The sequence below is a fragment of the Lutjanus erythropterus genome, chromosome 4 (genome assembly GCF_056507025.1).
Source record: "Lutjanus erythropterus isolate fLutEry1 chromosome 4, fLutEry1.hap2, whole genome shotgun sequence".
Taxonomy (NCBI): Eukaryota; Metazoa; Chordata; class Actinopteri; order Lutjaniformes; family Lutjanidae; genus Lutjanus; species Lutjanus erythropterus.
The window spans coordinates 12,134,680-12,151,196 of record NC_139320.1 but is presented as its reverse complement, the minus strand read 5'-3'; the positions used below and the strand labels follow the sequence as shown (position 1 = coordinate 12,151,196).

Genomic DNA, 16,517 nt, shown 5'->3' with positions numbered 1-16,517 from the left:
CCAATAGCTGTGTCATTAAAAACCCCACAAAACGCTTAAAGAAATGCTGTTTTGTCTGGTTTAGACTAACATATTGGGGTGCCATGTTTATCCCCACCCTCTCCCACAACTTAAAGTAATACAACACAGCATACAATGTTTTCATGCCAGAGGATTTTGACTGTATTGACGTAATGTCTTTAATCACAATTTCATTTTATTACCATCTTTTCTCATCAGTTATGTTTTTTTTGTATTAAAACAGTATTTTTTATACTAATATTGTGCTCATTTTGTCATGTTGTTTGTAAAGCTAAAAGAGCTTGGCCATCAGTAGGCAGCGGCGGGTCGAGATGAAAACATTCCTGACAGGAGCCATTTCAGATTGCTGGCCCAGTGAGATTGCTCCCAGCAACTCACAGTCTGGTGAGGGCTGCTTGCAGAGTGGCTGGAATGAATCATCTGAGTTAATGTGCTTCTTTGTTGAAGACTTGGCACAGGTTGGTTGCAGACCAAACATCTCTCTGGGAGATGCTAGGACTGACATTTATCCACAACCAAAGAGTAAGAACTAAACAAATTATTAACTGATATGCGTTTCTGGCGATTGTGAGTACTCACTGCTATGTGAATATCCTCACAGCAACAGTGCTCATGTTGTATCTATATATGTCTGTAGGTTTTTGAGTTGGCCCTGTTGGATCACAAATTAGGGAGTCAGTCATCAATTTATGAAAGAATTGGATTGTATTAAACAATTTATCAGGTTTATAAAGGTAAGACTGCTGATAGTAAAAATGATGTGTATCATGCTGAGAAGTTGTACCCTTGACATTTGCAGTGTTTTCTTTTTGAATTATGTGTCTATTAAAACAACTCATCCATCCCCAAACTCTGGTCTGGTGCCCACAACACTCCTAACAGTAGTTACAGTAAAAATAGTGATAGGAAAACTTGTTGGCCAAAATATAATCGCTTCTGGCAAGGGGCGTTGATGCAGAGAGCGACTGCCCAGCCAAGCAACATGCTTTGATGTAAAACTGCTGACCGTGGATGGAATTGTTAAATCTCTTAACACTTTCCCAGAAATACATTGAATAACAGTTCTTTCACAATAGCAGCCCTGGTCAGTCAGTGCTGGTAACTAAGAGGCTCCTTCCCAAACGAGAGCTGAATGAGGTCATCTCACTGTAGATTACAACAAACCACTCAGCATCAACAAATTAAAATGCCTTTGTGGGACGGCATTAAAGAAGCGGAGGAAATTTAACAAAAACCTCACCAAAGAAAAACCCGTGTATCTCGGTCAGACGGCACTTTAAGTGGTCTGCGTCTTTAATCGTAGTGAAGAGTTGTTGAGCACTAGGATGCATATGTGTCACATTAATCCAGTATGCTGTGTTTGGAACTCAACCTTGCCAGAAGAGGGATTAGAGCCAGAGAGGTGTCCATAACACACGCTCCCAATAAAGCCTGAAGCACCACTTGCTCGGGGAATTGAGACAATCAGTTTGGGTATCTACCAGCAATGCAGGGATGGTGCTGCAATTCATCACTGGTATTTTATGACAGCCAAGGCATGCCATCCAATCTGCACTGATTTTGTCTGACTTCACCTACAGCCAGGCAATTGTCACTGATTAATGCATTAAATTCCTCAGAAGTCTCGGGGCTGAAGCTGGCCAATGCCAAATGAGGCAAACTGGCATCCAGCAGTACTAAAGAAAACATCACACAACCTCTTTAATTCTTTGGAGACTGTGAAAGAACAGAGCAGCTATTTTTCCCTCTTCATCTCCCACTGGCCTCTCTCTGTCAGAATTGTGCTATTAACTGTGTCTGTCATAAAAGCCAAAATAATGACTTTGGCAAAAGTCCACCATTGAGACCAGTAGACCAGAATACGGCTGTCAAGGTAAGAAACAGAGATATGGGACAATTCCTTTTATTAGGGAGGTGAAGAATAAGCTTAATTAAATTCCACAGTAGAGAGTAATCTATTCAAAGAATTTAATCAACCGTCTAGGCCTGGGTTTCATTCAGTTATCAAATACAGTAATAAAAAACAGGCAACTGAGCCCAAGCTGTGTCAACACAAATTTATTTTGATAAGAATAACGTCCAACTCACTGTATCCATGTGACAGATGTTGTTTGTTGGTAGAATGTAAAGTAAGTCTGCCTCCTCCACAGTACAAGAGAGAACCAGCAAACACACTACAGTACCTGCTCAAGGTCACAGGGTAGCATGACAAGGGGCATATTTATTAATAAACTCCTTCCCAGATGTTTCCTCTAGGACCATAACTCATTCACACTTGTTGATGAAAAACATTCAGTCAGGCTTTGTGCTCACAGTCATAATTCAGGGGGCAAATTTCACAAGCATAGGAGGTGTTTTCTGTGCAGAAGCATTAAATGAGTGGATTGGGTGTTAATGAGGTTCATGTTACTCACCAATAATTGACCCTTGGATGCTGAGAGTGTCTTTTTTTGTTTTCAAAGTTTGAGTGCACAGACACAGATGGAACTACTTTGAGTGCCACAGAAAAGTCTGATATAGATGGATTTGACATTTGAGATCAAAGTTGTGCTGCTAAGCCAGTATCGATATTTGTTGGCTCTTTTACCTGCCATATATTTTGCCTGAACGCACCTCAGAATTTCAACTGAAATGTGGCTGGCACAAAAGAGTTAGAAAGATAAATGTTCTACGAGACAGGGAAAATAAATTTTCAAAAGATACAATCTATTACCTGACTGAAACAGACTTGGTAGACTTTGTCAACATCATCAAATTTGAGGAGGCAGACAAAAGAGCTAGGAAAAAATGAGACTTTATATGGACAAAATATTTTTTAGGAATCTAACAGTCTTAACATAATGCATCTTCAGGGACACTTGGATACCAGAAGATAATGAAGATTAACAGCTGTGACTTTAAAGCAAATAAATACAACAAAAATTGACTTCACTCCAGAATATCCAGCCGCAGATGCAAAACATGCTCCCCAGTTGGGAGCTCAATAACTCAAAGAATCTCAGTCAAAACACACCAAGAACCAAATCAAAGCAGTGCAGAAAAGGGAGAAAAATTTAATTCACAGGTTGAATGAGAGTGGGAGGAAAGGCATGCTCCAAACCTCTCTCTATCTGCCCATAAATAAGCCATAACTTCAAACTGCAGCTGAAGCTAACACCTCAAATCAGCATGTTGCTGCCTCATGGATTCTGGGCAGAAAAGTACCAGAACTTCAAGAGAAGACTTGGTCAAAGTTGAAGGTGACACTCACATACACCGCCTGTTCACCGGAAAGTCTATCAGGAGTGAATTTAAACTATGTAGTTTTTGATGAGCAGAAAGAGGCACCGGCAGGAGTTTTCCTGACATGTTATAGGATAGTGTCTGCAGCCATGTAAACACTATGTATGCAGAGATGTGTGTGTATGATGCAGATCACCTGTCTCGAAATACATTAAAAATACATATCCATGACTTACTACTATAGAGGACCACAAAAATGGATGATTGCTTTGCAATTTTCATCTCAGATTGCAGGCACTCTGATGATATAACTGAGAAGCATTATTATAAAGTTGCAGGGTAATATATTAGAACTGGGACACGAACATCAGGTCAAGCTCTGGACATTACTGAACCTCACCTCGAAGTTTGCAGCAACTCACATGTACAGTATGATGCAAAGAACAACTTCCTCTCTATTTATTATACTGTCTTCTTCAATTGTAGTGTGATGAAACACCACTATTCAGGTTTTTCAGTAAGTGAAGTCATTTCATTTTCATGACTATAGTATGGGGCTTTTGTATTAACGAACTATACAGATCTCCTCACCAGAGAAACATATCAATGCACTTACAGAACTGTCTTCTTTTAAATTATAGCTGGGATTAAGCTAAAAGAAACAATAGTAACAAAAGTTAGCACTAAACACATCACTTTATTGCACTGTAAATAAATAACATATGGTTTGTATATCATAAAAAAAGTTGAAAAGTCAGTTGAAATGAGTGAAAGTAACTCTTTGATACTTGAAAACTGATAATCATCAGCAAAACTTTTAATTACTAGATGTTCAGTATTAGTTCTGTGAGGGACAAAGAGGCATTGACAAAAAAATGCACCTGTTCTAAGTCTGTGATTGATGCAGAAAAGATCATAGCTATGCTCACCTGTAGCACACACTTACCTCCTTGAAGAGAGGGCTGAATCAGTGTTAAGAGGAAGAGTCCACAGACGAGCAACAGAATGTTTCTGTTAGCCATCTCGCTCCAAAATGCACCACCCCTCTCCCGATCAGCTGGTTTTATTCTCTTCTAACTAATTACCACAAGCCAAAAGTCTTAAAGAGTGGGGAAAAAGGTGAAAAAAGGGAAAAGATATGGGTAATTAAGAGAGGGCAAAGACTCTGTTTCAATGGATCACTTTGCTTTTTTCCTCCTCTATGTCTGGTGTTGCTGTTTTTATTCTGGTCACTCCTGCCAACAGCACAGACGCTCCTGCCAGCGAGGAAAGAGAGGGAGAGGGGGAAAGAGACACACATACAGACTGAGAGAGAAAGAAAGAGAGACACAGACCCCCCCCACCCCCACCCCCCTGCATCCAGAAGGAATTGAACTGTCTGCCAAGCATTTGCATGGATACTGAGCGAACTTATCTATACGAGTCAAGAGACAGACTGAAGAAGAGCAAACCACAGACCCAGATAATTACCTGTTCTCTATGGCTCTAATTTTCAGCTGGTTGCATTTCAACACAAGCAGTGACATTATTTTTTGCTTTTTCTCTGAAGCAAGTGATCCAGAAAACTCTGAGGCAGGGGGGAAAAAACACAGCAACTATCAGCATGAGTCCACAAAATATCAGAACGAGACATTACAAAGTCACTGGCTGCATGAATGCGCTGTGCCTGGCAGTCCATGTGTGGAAACCAGTCGCTGGGCTCTGAGGAAGAAACAAGTAAAGCGTATGCATCGCACAGAGGTGGCAGAGAGAGTAAAGAACCTGAAAAACATCAGCCCACTAGTCTTTGCGGTCTCCCAGCAAATTCATCAATTATCAGCCTTGTAACAGACATCAGAGGTAGAGCGAGGACTAACCTCAGTGTATTCTCAACATTAGCGGGCTTCACTGACTGCAAAGCTGTACTTTTGTGAACAGGAGATGATAGATTTGACCCCAATAATCCTCCGACTTTGGTGCAACTTTGAAGTAGATATCACCAAATCCTGCATACAGCTTCCACATTTCTTAAATGGGTCATACCTCTATATCACTGATCATCTGAATGATTCGGTGATTAGAGCAAAACATCTTCATACCTACACATCAGAAGAGGCTGGCTGCCAGTGGCTCCCAAAACCACATATTACCAGTGCGAGTACAGGCAATGAAATAAGTCATGTGACATTACACCAATGATAAATGTTGTGAAACAGTTGCAGTTTGGTAAAGTTTAGCCATTCAAACTACTGTTGTAGGTTCAGGCAACAGGTTTAAGAAAGGATCGTGGTTTGAGTTAAAATAAAATAACATTTCACATGTCACATACTGGGTGTGACACAACAGAAGTCACGTATATAACTTATACCTTGCTACAGAACACTTTCCCTCAGGGGACAAATAAAGTTGAAGTTGAGTTGATAACGAAACTTAAGTAACTTAAAACTTTAATTAACTCAACATTGAGTTTTTGTTTTACAAAGGACGCGAACCCCGGTCTCCTGTGTGAAAGTCCCACACCACCTCCTCTATATGTGGATTTTCTCACTCTTTATATTTAATGTTATAATTGCTATGCCTGTTAGAGACTGGTGCCTAACAAGAAACAGAAATACAAGTCAGATTAAGCTGCTTGCACATTCGACACAGACGCCAAGACACAGATCATTTTTTTCTGGTGAGAGTGGGCTGGATTATACCTTTATCTCTATATAGGTAAACATTTTTGGCATAATTTCATTGTTAGCAAACGCTTTTTTATGAACTGGTGAAAAAAACGATTGGTGAGGGAAAACAACAACTAAAAAATCTTATGTTTTTTCCAATGTACATGTTAAGAATCCTCTTTATTTACCAATTATAATATCAAGAAATCACTTTAAAATAAATTAATTCTTGGCTGATTAACTGCTTCATCGATCTTGTGTCTATATGAGATTTGTACTACAGTTCTATCACTAACAGGACACATCCTCCCCAGACACCTGAGTGCAGATTCATCTTGGCTTAACATGTCTAGCCATTACTTAAAAAACACCTCACCACTGACAAGGCTGTCATTGTCCGTCTTTTTGTTCAGCCCTGGGACACATTTTTGGGATTTCGAGAAGAAGAGGTTGAGCAGAGGTACTTTTTACTGGCAAGAGCTGCAGCCAAAGTCATTACTCTCTCAGACACAAACCTGACAGACCGGGCTGTTGCATGCATGCTAATGGGTTCTGCTTTCCAAGACACACAATATCCTTCATAGTAGTGACGTCCACCATTAATGTTCATATTCCCTCATGCTGATTTCCTTAAAGTTAGGTCAGAGATCCTAACAATATCAGCTGTTCACGGTTTGTTCAGACTGAATGCAAAGCATATTTTCACTTGAATTATGACACAGTCATACAGCTATGGAAGAACATTTTTCACGCAAGTCAACAATTTCTATTCAAGCCAATGCATCTTCTCCACAATTCGTGCGGCATAAAGCAAATCTGTTTCTGTTGTAACCTACATTTGTCATACAACTTATTTTCTCTTTATGTTTAGTTAACACACCTTTAGGCACTTATGCATAGCATGCTACCATTATTATTTCATAATCAAAACTTTGTCATTTTTTTCATGACACAGTGGGAAATCGCTTTGTTTCACCACGTACTGAAACACTGTAAAACAAGTGTGAATTCCTAACAGCTGCGACCAGCTTCTAGTAATGTATATACGTGCGTGCATCCACATGTGCATACATTCACACACACACACACAACGCTACCTTGCTCCATTGGTGTAAGAACTGTCTGCTGAGATGCCTTTCACAAGAGTCCATGACCACCACTTCATGAGTTATAAAAGAGATGTGGCTAAAGACAGCTGGTGACACCTTTGTGGAATGCATTGATGCCTCCCGCAGGAGTTGACAACAAATGGTACATTAGTTTGGTCATATTATGTTAATCCATTTAAAAATTATGTCCTTTTGTTATAGGACACTTCCACTACCACACCCTGTTTTTGCCAGCTGACATGAAGTAAATCATTCCAATGACCTAATCAGCTAGCAGTTAATCAGCTGTCTTTAGACTCAAAACCAGACAGTCCACAAAGCATAAAAGGGGGCATGGTAACAGGATAAATTTTTGTGGACTGACTGACCAACAGAGCAACTAATAGAGCAGCTGGTTGCAGTCAAAAACCAATGCAAAGCATCATTATTGGACCAAACCTAAATGACAGAAAATACAAGAGTCTAACTGATTAGACCAGTCATTCCTGAATACCGGGTCGGGACCCACAGGTGCATCACAGGAGATTTTATTTGGGTCACCAAATAAATAAAAAGACTATGGAAGAAATTTAGTAGCTCTTAAAATTCAGTAGTCTAAAATCTTTTTATTGTTTTCCTGGTGAGAGAAAATAAAGCCAATGAAATGTCCTGTTAACTCAGCCCAAATCATTTATAAAGTATTTAACATGTGTATGTTTGTAATAATATGCATCACAATTAAGGCTCCAGATAATTTATTGCTGATCAATCCAACCACTATATTCATGATCTATTAGTTGTTGGTGAAAAATGGTAAAAAAAAAAAAAAAAAAAAAAATCAATCTGGCAAATATCTTTTCTACTAATTATAATAAAATGTCAGAAAATGATGAAAATTGATTAATTAATTCTACCACACAGACATACGTGTGCTTCACCTGTTTTCACAAGTTTGGACGTATTTTTCAGCTAGTGATCAACCTGGCAATCATTTTTCCACTAATCGATTAGTTGTTTGGTTGCAGCTTGAGTCAAGATAATAAAAGGTGATGCAGAAATTGAAATAGAAATGGTGTTTTAAGCACAAGATTTATTAATAAGATGTATAGTGGATTGGGTCGTGATGGTTTGTCATTCTTCAAAAGTAGGTCCCCAGGAAACAAGTTTGATAAACACTGGACTAGAACTATGTGACCTAAATATCAGTTGACAGCTTAACTAATTATTCTTGTTATTCTAAAAAAGTTCTTGTAATCAGGCACACAGATGAGGCAGCAATACATTGAAATACATCACATAGTTGAATGTAAACAAGTGAAGTGAGCCAGCAGGTAAATACTATGAGTTGCCAAACTTGGTTATTAACTTAGTGGAACAGATTTGTTTATAAGCGCACTGAACTGTTTGGATTTGATTAAACTATTTAACTTTGCTTTACTTTTCTCAGGGCACACCTGAGATCGCACTGCGCTAGTATCCCCCATAATGCCTTTCATAGCCAATGGTAACTTATAACAATATTCCTATATCATTCATACAGGAATGATGATTTCAACAAGTGAAACATCTGTTTTTCTCAGTGAACTCATCAGATACATGACAAAACCACACTAAGTCCAAAAAATCTATTATACTCAATAACAAGGAAACTTTTGAAGCGCTCTCTTCTTCTATGATTACAGTAAATCATTAGTTACAATCCAAACATCAGGAGGACACTGACCTAATGCTGTATCCTGCATAGTACTATTCTTTCCATGTTTGATTTCAGACCAAAAGCCCCAGCTGACTAGTCTGTTTGGGAAGTAAAAGTGTATTCTGGATGAGAGTGGTGTTTTTCTCCATTTATTTGCAAGTCTAAATGTCTATTTTAACTCATGTCTGGTACTCCTCTTTGGGCTGAGCTGAATGATGTTTTTGCCAAAAAGGCTGAGATTAAACATAGACTTTGGTGAAGGATGATGAGAGGTCACACTGAACTCACTGTTATTAATTAAACCATGGACTGTGTGTTCTTTATAACAATTAATGTTGCTGTGATGGCTCAACATCGTGTAGCATATTCTCAGCCACAGTGACTAGTGCGACTTTGGTCACCATTGAAAAATGTGTTAAATCATTTGTTTTCACTTAGTTTAATGTAATTAGTTCAACTGGACACGGCAACAGAATTTATCTCACTGTATCTTTTGTTTTAAAATTCACATTTGTGCTCAGGGTTTTTCTCCATCAGTCAAATGGTTGGTGAATGTTGAAATTTTACCAGTCATTCAATAGACTGTTATTTGGCCGGTGAGTGTAGCAAATCTATCAGCCACTTGCATATTTTGCCAGCATTTGGCTGGTGGCTGGTGCTAATTTTTGACCCAGTTTGTGGTATTTCATGACAGTGTTACTGTTAGTTTAACTTTGCACACAAAGAAGTAGAAGTATCTGAGCACCAGATCAGTTTAGCAGATATGCAAATATGTGGTTAGAAGCTAACAGAGGAGTGCTAATAAAATTAATGTTATTCTCTCACCAGTCCCAACTCACTGGCAAATGATATCCACTGATTATGAGCCTGATAACACTGAAATCAAGAGGATGGTTTACTTCATGCACCTAAATGTCTATGAGCATTTGGACCTTCTTTATGTCTTTGTCACATTACACTGCGCAACATGTCGCAGCATGCAGGGATTCCTAGTTCTCTCTTGGAGACGAGCAAGGATTACAAAAGACCCTTGGTTTAATGGTTCTGCATCTGCAGGCACAGTTGGCAGAGCCTCACAATATAATCCATTTCAACCCTCCAAGTACTTTTGGCTTTGGTAGAAGGGAAATTAAGTCTGTAAAGACAACTTTTGAGGTCATCGCCAGAAACCATATCAACTCACTGAGGTAGAAGTATATTAAATTCCAAGGCACTGGAGGCTCTAATTACTAGCAGACATACTAATTACTTCTCTGCTCTAAAACATAATGACTGAGTTTCCCCAGTTCAGCAACCAATTTAAGATCAACCTTGCAACTCAAGTCAGTTGCAATATTCCAATATAATATTAAAAAAACCTGGTCACACAGACTCTAAAACTTAAAGTGAGACAATAGGCTGATTTTGTGAATCTAGGACAGAGAGTCAATACAGTTTTGACAAAACCCCTCTTAGTCTGGAGTACTTGTTTGGTTTAAAATGTAGAAAGTAATAAAATATTATAATTACTTTAAATATTAAATTTTCTGACACAAAGTAATGGTCAAACAAGACATTCTCTCTGTGCCTGTGACACATTAGCCATAGTGACACCAGATGTGCATCAGGATGTGCTTCAATATTAAGCACTAGAGGAGGTACAGTAATTCATTTTATTATTAAATGCCATGCACAATTAAAAGTGAAACTGTGGTGTTTTGGTGAAATAAACCAGATGGAGATTGAAATGGTTTTGAGTGAGAGAGATATAAATGAGTTGCTAAAACCAATCCATTTACGTATGTGATTTGGCTGCAGTGTAGCTTATTGTTATTCAATGCTTAAATAATTATGCGCAGGAGTAGGGAAGTTATTTACCATCTATTTACAGGGTATAGAAAAAAAAACAGTGTCAGGCAAAAAAGTTGTGTTTTTTTTGCTGGAATAATGGGCAAACTATTACTTTGATTTACTGGCACCTCTGCAGAGAGAAGACGATTTCAGTTTTCAACATGTTTACAGCATGCAACTTCATTCAGTTGTATATAAATTGTATAGATTATGGCTCCGACCCACCTACTCTCCTTTTCCAGCTCACTCATACTGTATGCACATGATGTCACATGTGATAAATTCAACATCTGTTCCATGAGCAGAAACATATTACCTTCATTGGTGGAATCCACAATGAACTGATTTGGTTTCCTGTGATGGTTTTAGGTTAGACTAGTTTCCTGATACAGATGGTGTTGTTTTCTTGTGTATTTCGTGTAGCATGAGGGCAAACACTGTTTAACACTCCACACATGGAATACTATTGGTACAATGAACCTTTGTTCACTGGGTAAGTGTTTACATCTTGCTGTGGGTTGCTGTACTGGATCAGCTCTGGGATCGTTATCATGCAATAATCACTGAGTGAAGGTGGCCAGCTGTGTTGGGTGGTTCTCGTATAATATGCATCATGGCTTGTCAAAGATTCTTGGATCTTCTTTTGATGTAAAGCTGACACTGTACAGATTGGTTTGAGGCCTTTCCACACTGTATTTGTTTTAAGCTACCAAAGAACATGCAAAAAGTCAACCACAATGGTCAGACCACAGATGACGGTATTCTTTCAGCCTATGTCTACTGTTTTCAAGTGAAAACCATCACAGACTGGTAGATGAAGAGTGCCCCGGTGCACTACAAACATCATTCATTTAATGTCCTGTGGTGTCACCAACACACATGCAGACAAGTAGACTGGCTTTCCTCCAACATGTGATACACACATCCAGACCACACTCCAGATGTGGTTTCTCTGCAGTTAACATTGCTCCGTATACGAAGCAGGTTCCAGTGAAGATCAGATCCAAGCCCAGGCACCCAGGGAAAACTGATGCGTTCTGGTAAGGGCCAGACCAGGCAGCAGGGTGACTCATATTTGGCATTAAAATCCAAAAGACTCCAACTTTAAGAGAGCTTTGCATGCACTCAAGTAAAACTTCCAAGTCTCTATGTATCCATTCTTCTTCAACTTTTGCAGTGATCACTGAATTCTCTGTGTGGGTTTCAACTGCATATGGTGAAGCCAGGGTAAGAGTTTGTTCCAGTACATATAGTGTAAAGCGCAGATCAGGAATGTAGGCTTTGTTATGACCATTATTTCTCCATTAATCAATGTCTAGCTTCTCTGATTAGGCATCTCAAAAGATAAACATCAGGAATGAAAATAAATAATTAATCATGCTATCCTTTAAACATGACTGTGAAGATTCTCAGTTATCTAGGACATAGTTATCCCACAAAGACTGAATCAAGGGCAGCTGGACTGGCTTGTAGACCCTTGAAAACATTTCATCTCTCACCCAAGAGACTACTTCAATTCTGACTAGTGTACTGAGGCAGTCTTTCCAGTTATTGTCTTACAGCGATCTAAAGCACATGGCTCAAAACGCAAGGTGCAAGGGTTTTAATTTATTCAAGGTGTGTCCAAATTCACCTTTGCCATGTGCAGGGATTCATTTATGAGCGTGTTTTGGCTGCAGCAATCAGAAAGTCAGCTCTCATTACCTTTAAAGAGCAGGTACACCTGAAGTGCAAGTGTTGGCAGCATGATGGTGGAATGCTGGTGGCCGAATTGCCAAAACCAAGTGCACCCTTTGCTATCTTGTGCAGACAGTCCCACTGCACGAAAGGCGCAAGTTAATTTGTTGTCCTGCAAACATGGGGAAAATGACAACTGTGCCAGTGTTAGACAGCAATACCACTTCCGTCACCCATGCCATCTGCTTTGCGCACAAGTGTAAGATAGGGCCAACAGTGTTACACACAGACTGAATTAAGCCATTAGAGCAGGGGTCAGCAACCTTCAAAGGAGCCATTTTTAGCTGAAAAAGAAAAAAATCTGTCTGGAGTTGCAACTATCAAATTCTCTAGAGACTTTTCTTTTTGGACTGGCATCTATAGGTAGCTTAGGGAGACTTAAGACTAACCACCAGCAAAATTAAGAGGAAAAGGTGATCAGCCGTAGATATAGACTCTGCTGAACTTTTCAGTTGATGTCTCTTTCAATCAGTGTAGAGCCTACGCATTTTTACTGCGGGAGAATGTAAGAATCTCTTTAATGATAAGTGAATGTTAAAATATGAATCACTATTGATTTCCAGTTACTCTTTTTCAAAGCCACAGGGAGTCACTGGAGAGGGGCAAAAGAGCTACACTCAGCTCCAGAGCTGCAGGTCGCAGACCCCTACTTTAAAGCTTGGTTCCATCAAGCAACAGCTAACTTTGTGGTAGTTCATTCGTATAAAAACATAACCCAGCTACAAAAAAAGTAACTTGGTGACTTATGTCTATACAGTCAATGCCATGCTTATTTATTTATTTACGTATTTATTTAGTATTTTATGCCTTTATTGAGAGGACAGCTGAAGACGTGACAGGAAATGTGGAGAGAGAGCAGGGGAATGACACGCTGACATGCTTTTTTTAATGAAAAATTTAATAGAAAACATATTTTGAAAAAATAACTAAACCATTGTGATTATTGCAACAAATGCAATTCTGCATAATCTCCACAATGATTTCCACTACCTCAGTCAATTACGAAGACTAGTGATGCATGTACCACCCAAAAGTTCTCAGTTTTGCCTCTGGTCTACCTAAAAAAAAGCAGTGCTGGCAGGGTAAAGCAATGACACAATTCACAGTGAAAAGTAATGCTTTAATATTTGTATAATGTTTCATGTTCAGCTTATCAGAGTGTTTCTCAGGCTTTCTTTGGGACTCGGGCAGGAAAGTCTGGCTATCTGCCACTAAAGAGTGGGAGTGAGTATAGGCAGCAGACTTCATGGGCAATATAAAATGTACACGAAACAACTTTTCATCATGGTGTACAGCAATAGACATGGTCAGGACACCACAACCATTAAATGATATGTCAACAACATGCTCTTGTTGTCGTGCCTGAGACATGGGAAAGCAATTACGTGAGGCCAAAATTATCGGTATTCCCATACATTTCAGCAACTTTTCACAGCTTAAAAACCCAACCATGAGATTATCAAAGAACAAGAAAATTGAAATTTCCTGCTTCTATAGATCAAAGTTAGGTACAAAATACCTCTAAGTGAAATTCAGTTGCAGTTAGCTTAACCCCATTTCACAGGCTCAATTAAGAGCAGTGACACTCATTTCCGACAGGCACACTAACACACTTCCTTGACATTGTTATAACTTCCTTATGTCTCCCATAACAAAACTCTTTGGTCAGCTCTGTGGCCAACAGAAGGGAGTTCACCAAATGTGATAAGCTCTAAGTACTTTAGTTTACTTAGCGTGTGCTCTTAGAGTGTGAACATGAATCAATGGTATTTTCATAATGGAAGAAAGACTGTGACAAGTGACCCAATCCAAAGATAAGCCGGCAAGTTCTCACAACAAGTCTAAGTGGGTCACCATCAAAGGAGACACTTTCCAAAAATGTGCTTGTTCAAAACAAAAGGGGCCAAGACATCCACCTTGGGAACTTACTGAGACCCTAATCATTCAAGAAATTTACTTTTGGAATTAAATGCATCTTTGTCTCTCCAGTGCTTTTCACAGATGAACTCTGGACTTCAGACTTTCCCCAAAAGAGTTGTATGTATGAACACAAATGTCTGCAGCAGTTGCCCCAGACTTTACCCTGCGAGCTCCCTAGTCCTAAATCTGGGTTAATCACATGTGTGAACAGAGCAACAGTTTTTGCCTCTCGCCCTGTGCTCCCACCTCATCTGACACTATGTTTAACATCAACAGACACAAAGTACAAAAGGTTTTCATAATGTCCATGTGTTGCTGTATATGAGTGTATGTCTATATATGTGTGTGTGTGTGTATGTGTGCAAGTACAAAACAACAGAGAATAGAATAACTGTGTTACAGGGATCTACATGCCAAGTAGTTTCACTTACAGGTATAGGCGAACAAAAGCAGTAAAATCTCAGTATGCTCTGGTTACAGGTCTGACAAAAATTCCCAAGCAACAGCCATTACAACAAAGCCAAGCTACAGCTGCACTATTTGATCAGTAGGGGGAAGAAATAGTCCAAACCAAACCCACAGCAACAGAGCATCTTGTGAATAACGTGTTAGCCAAGATGTTACTATTTGTACATCCCGCAGAAATAGAGCAACATAGACGTCACCATGAAGGTCCAGTTTTCCATTTTCTGTCCAGTACATCCAGTAATGAATGCAGCTAACCCGATCACCAGGCTAAAACAACATGCTGAACGCCACTAAAAACTGAAGAGAACTGCACACTGTGATGTCCATTCTCAGTGGGATGCTCAGTTCCTTTCACGTTACAGCAAATAATTTGATTTAATCATAATATTTAAAACGTTGTTTAATTAAGCTTTATCCTAATTCACAGCATTTTATTAATGAAGAAAGATGTAGGAGTTTGAACTGAACTCTCAATGCAATTTTAATGCATATTGAAGGTATCGCTCTGCACCATGTTTTACCATGAATCATCATCGCAAAAGACACTTCAATCACAGCAGAAATAACTCAAACTTAATGGCACTTAATGAGAGATAACAACATACTGGATCATGGCAGATAGATTCCAGTATCAACACAGCAAATGATGGCCATCAACCCTGAGTAAGATATGGAGAACAGAAAAACAACATTTTAAAAAGGGAAAACAATGAACTAAAACAGTGCCTCCTTCTATGGTATATGAAATAATGAAAAAGGCAAAGCTGTGTCATCAGTGTCAAATAATTGAACGGTTAGATTTGCTTGGACAGAACTCAAATTGCAAAATGCCCTTTAAACGGATTGATTTGAAAATGAGAACAAGCAAGAAAAGTACCAGTTTTTATAGCCTGCATTAAGCAAAAGCCAACATTCATCGCACTTTTTTATTATTTTTTTTAAAATACACTGGATGTCAAGCTTTAGGGTCGATTTATGCAGCTATGCACTCACTTTAACAATGTTTGTCCTTCACTAAAATAATGTATATACACCCCTCCTTGAATGAAATAATTAAATAAATCTACTTCAGATATCATATTAGTGTATACTCCGAGGATGTAAAGGTACAATAAAAGTGGCGAACACTGAAAGGCAATGGTAGAAGAGCACATCTGTGGACTTTGTCTTGGCTCCAAATGTCCATTATATAAATCAACATAAATACCAGCTCTGCTTGATGGGGGTTCTTTTAAACTGTCATAAAGCCCCATGACAGGAAATAACTGCAAAAACTAGTATTATTAAATAATTATGGGACTGATACATCTCTGTCTGACATGTTTTGTGCCAGCAGCCGAATTATTTTATAAATAAAGGAGTGAGTAATGAAGAAGTCCTGATTATGGAGACTTGGAACTTCTCTAGTGTCACTGAATACGATTACAGTACATGTACACAAATACTTATTTCTTAATATAAATGTTGAAATATTCATTAAAATATATGTCTTAAACATATAATATGTAACATTTCTGCATTAACATGCATAAAAATGCAAAACCTATGTTATATATTTTGTTGAGTTTCCAACAATGGTCATATCTAGAAAAATCCATAATTTATTTAAGTGATACCTAAATAAATGTGTGTGACTCAACAAACTACTATTTTACTATTAAATTATTAAATGTACAATACTTAAGAAAACAAATGTTTTTTAATCTACAGTGTTGAGGTGAGATCATCCAAAACTATCAGGTGTTGGTACAGTATGACATCAGTGCATGACTGAACATAACAAAATGTGAGCAAAAAGCCACTGTCTGTGCTACAAAAAGCTGCTTTTCACTTATGAAATAAACATCAACTGCACATACTGCTTAACGAAACAGAATGATGCAGTCATAT

The 16,517-nt window shown here is 38.6% G+C and overlaps 1 protein-coding gene across 1 annotated transcript in view; it reads right to left on the bottom strand.

Annotated features, from left to right (window-relative positions):
* The window catches only part of elna (elastin a), a 52,687-nt gene extending 48,194 nt beyond the window's left edge, over positions 1-4,493 (bottom strand). The window contains exon 1 of the mRNA XM_084716272.1: positions 4,190-4,493. Within this exon, the coding sequence (XP_084572398.1) occupies positions 4,190-4,265 (76 nt within the window). The 5' untranslated portion in view covers positions 4,266-4,493. The remainder of the gene's footprint in view (positions 1-4,189) is intronic.
* Between the last annotated feature and the right edge of the window lie 12,024 nt (positions 4,494-16,517).